Below are 3181 nucleotides of genomic sequence, written 5' to 3'. Positions count from 1 at the left end.
TTCTTTTATCAAGCTATAAGTCACGAAGCATAATTTATACCGAGTATATTGTATTTGGGCCATTAGTTTTTTAACTAGCATCAATAACAAGCCATCCTGTCAATCAACCATCCTGTACATGGCTGACTAAAACTGATGCTCATTGCAACACAGTGTCACATCTGGTTGTATAGATAGAATCACCACCATACTCTTCTGTCAGAAGCCCAAACTTATGATTTATAAGAAATGCTAATGCTTGAAAGCAGAACAAAATAATACTTAAGAGCAGAAAAACAAAATATGGTCAACTTACAACATGATGAAATTAGCAAGAGCCAAAAGTCACGTCAGAGAGTTTTTATGTTACTGTAACATATCTGGCCAATCAAGGCAGGTTATAGACAAGTTTACGCGACAAACCACGGGTAGCGCCATAACCCTACACAAATGCACTTCATTTCCGCCGGAAGTCTTTTGCACAGCGTCTGTCGGTGTAAACCGGTGTAAACAGTCAGACGGGCACTGGTGTAAACACAGCGATTTCGATGCTAACAGTGATGCTAGCTTGGGAACACGATTCTACTTCTTTGACTGGAGATGGCGTTACTCTCCCCCACCCGAATTCAGTGCAAAACTGGGAGGATAACATGACGACGTGGCCCAGCATAACGTACAGCAAAATTTGCTCCTACTTCGTTCAATCCATGGCAATAGATGGAAAAGCAATGGACAGTCTGAAGGCCTCCGAGGCATATCAATATTTGCACAGCAACAAAGTTGGTTGTGTCATGTCATACAAACATGATCGTTTTGTTTATCTAAAAGCAAAGGTAGAGCCTAGCCAGTGTTTGAACAATGCGTGGCATAATGCTTGGGTGCTGGTAACTGAAGCTGGAGAAGTCAAAACTGCGGGATGTACGTGTGTTGCTGGACCAGGGAGATCTTGTTCCCACTCAGCTGCGATCCTGTGGAAGGTAACTAGATTATTTGACCATTGTAGCCTAGGCCTATGTCTTTTGTTGTTGGTATCCGAACTACATCATAGGCTACTTGGCTAGAGTGCAAAGTGTGTGTATGCCATGATGTATTATATCATATGACATGTTTGCAGTGAACCCATTATAATATCTATGCACTGTTTTTACTCTATCTCTCTAGGTAGAAAATGCTGTGAGACAGGGGAAAACCGGGCTTGCCTGCACAGACAGACAGAACCAGTGGAATGCTGGGTCTAAAAGAAATGCTGGTCAGAGGAAGATGAAGTATGTGCGCTTCAAACGACACAACAGGAAGGATCTCTACCAGCCGCCACCAACTTCACAGCCATCCTCTACCACTCCAGAACCGGCACAGGAGGTGACACTCTTTAGGACTCATGAAGAGTGGAGGAAGAACACACTTGCCTCACCAATGGCAGAACTTTTCAATTGCCCTGGGAATAGCCTCCTGCAGTTCTGCTTTAATGCTGATACCTCTTCCATCACCGAGCCAACACCATGTCCACACCTCCATCTCCTAACCCATGATGAGCACCACATACCACTGGCTTGTGTAAAATGCAGAACCTTCTATGATAAGTACATTAACATGTCCACAGCCCGGCTTGAGGAGATCGAGAAGGTTACAAAAGCACAGAGCAAAGAACAGGTCTGGCATGATGCGCGGAGAGTGCGCATCACAGCGAGCACAGCTAGAAAGGTGCCCATTCGCTCAACCACGGCGCCCGACAAGTTTTTGTCAGAACACTTACACCCATCCTTCCGTGGCAATGCTGCAACCCGTCAAGGAGCGGAGGGGGAGGAACTTGCAAGGGACTATTTGGAAACTCTGGGCAACAGCATTGAAACCAAAGGCTTAGTGGTGTGCGACAAGGATCCGTGGCTTGCAGCATCTCCCGATGGAGTGATAAACAAAGACATTCTGTTGGAGATCAAATCACCTGTGTTGGGAAACAAGTCACTTGCAGAATTTTTGGCAACAAAGAACTGTGAAATCACAACTGTGGCAAACGGAAAAAGGATAGATTACCATATTGCCTGCAATGGTCCAAAAGGCTACTATATGCAGGTACAAATTGGGATGCACTGCACAGGGCTTCAGCACTCCAAGTTGGTGATCTGGAACAAAACTGAGCACCTAGAAATCGAAGTACCCTACGACCAAGACTTTGTCCAGGGGCATATCATAAGGCTGCGCACATTCTACTTTGCCCACATGCTCCCGAAAATTGTTGACGATTTTGTTGAGGGAAGGTTACAGTTCTGCAGTAAATATCTCAGCATTTTAAAACCAAAATAAACTGCCTTATTTAGGTCATGCCCACAGGAGCCAACAGTTGTCTGTTGTTTACATAATGCACAATTTACATGATCTCTTTATGCTGTGCAATATATCATATGTGCCTGTACTGTTTGAGTGAAAATAAAGTTTGATGTAATTTAATTTCATTATTGCACTGTTATTGTTACGACTGATTAAACGGGTATGAACTCAAATGCACAACTCACAGAATTTAACAAAAAAAAGGTTTTATTCAAACCAAAGCTCAACGATAGTGGTACAAAAACAAAATCACTCTTAAAGAAGAAAAACACTAGGAGCATGAACAACAAAAATACGTAAACAAGACGTGGCTCAAAGCTCTGCTTGGGGTTAATCCTGGATTGCTAATGCTGGTGGTAGTCACAAGGAACGAAACGAACTGGCACAGGACAAAGGGAGACGAGGACAATAAATACACCAGGTAATGGAGAACAGGTGGAAACAATCAGGGGCGGGGTCGACAATCACAGGAGTGGGAGACACACAAGGAAGGGAGGTCAGAGTATCTGAAACGAGAGGGAAGGTTACTATTCAAAAATAAAGGGGAAAATCACTAGACCCAGACAAAAACTAACTAACATAATTTGCGAGACATGACAGTACTCCTCCCTCTAGGGACGACTCCTGACGGCCCAGGAACCTGAGGGTGCTGGCGAAAAAAGTCATTCGTGAGAGTTTGATCCTCAACAAATCTTGATGGGATCCAGGAGCGTTCCTCTGGTCCATAACCCTCCCAGTCAACCAGGAACTGTCTCCCTTTGCCTCTGTTCCGGACCGCCAACAGGCGCTTGACCGTATAGACCAGGCCGCCGTCGAGCATTCGGGGGGGTGGAGGGGGTTTGGCCGCGGGAACCATGGGGCTTTCCTTTACCGGCTT

At 45.0% G+C, this 3181-nt stretch overlaps 1 protein-coding gene across 2 annotated transcripts; it reads left to right on the top strand.

The window, feature by feature from the left end:
* The first annotated feature begins 398 nt into the window (after positions 1–398).
* Positions 399–2429, top strand: LOC307040083 (uncharacterized protein). Of its 2 annotated transcripts, none has more exons than XM_079682632.1 (2): positions 399–956; positions 1145–2429. In XM_079682632.1, exons 1-2 carry the CDS (start codon positions 896–898, stop codon positions 2278–2280), a joined length of 1197 nt encoding a protein of 398 aa, XP_079538758.1. In that variant the 5' UTR covers positions 399–895; the 3' UTR covers positions 2281–2429. The 2 variants fall into 2 exon arrangements, with proteins under 2 accessions (XP_079538758.1, XP_079538757.1); XM_079682631.1 differs by having other exon boundaries at positions 1141–2429.
* The last annotated feature ends 752 nt before the right edge of the window (positions 2430–3181 follow it).

The sequence above is a fragment of the Notothenia rossii genome (assembly GCF_949606895.1).
Source record: "Notothenia rossii genome assembly, chromosome: 5".
Classification (NCBI taxonomy): Eukaryota; Metazoa; Chordata; class Actinopteri; order Perciformes; family Nototheniidae; genus Notothenia; species Notothenia rossii.
This window is presented reverse-complemented; position numbering and strand designations above follow the sequence as displayed.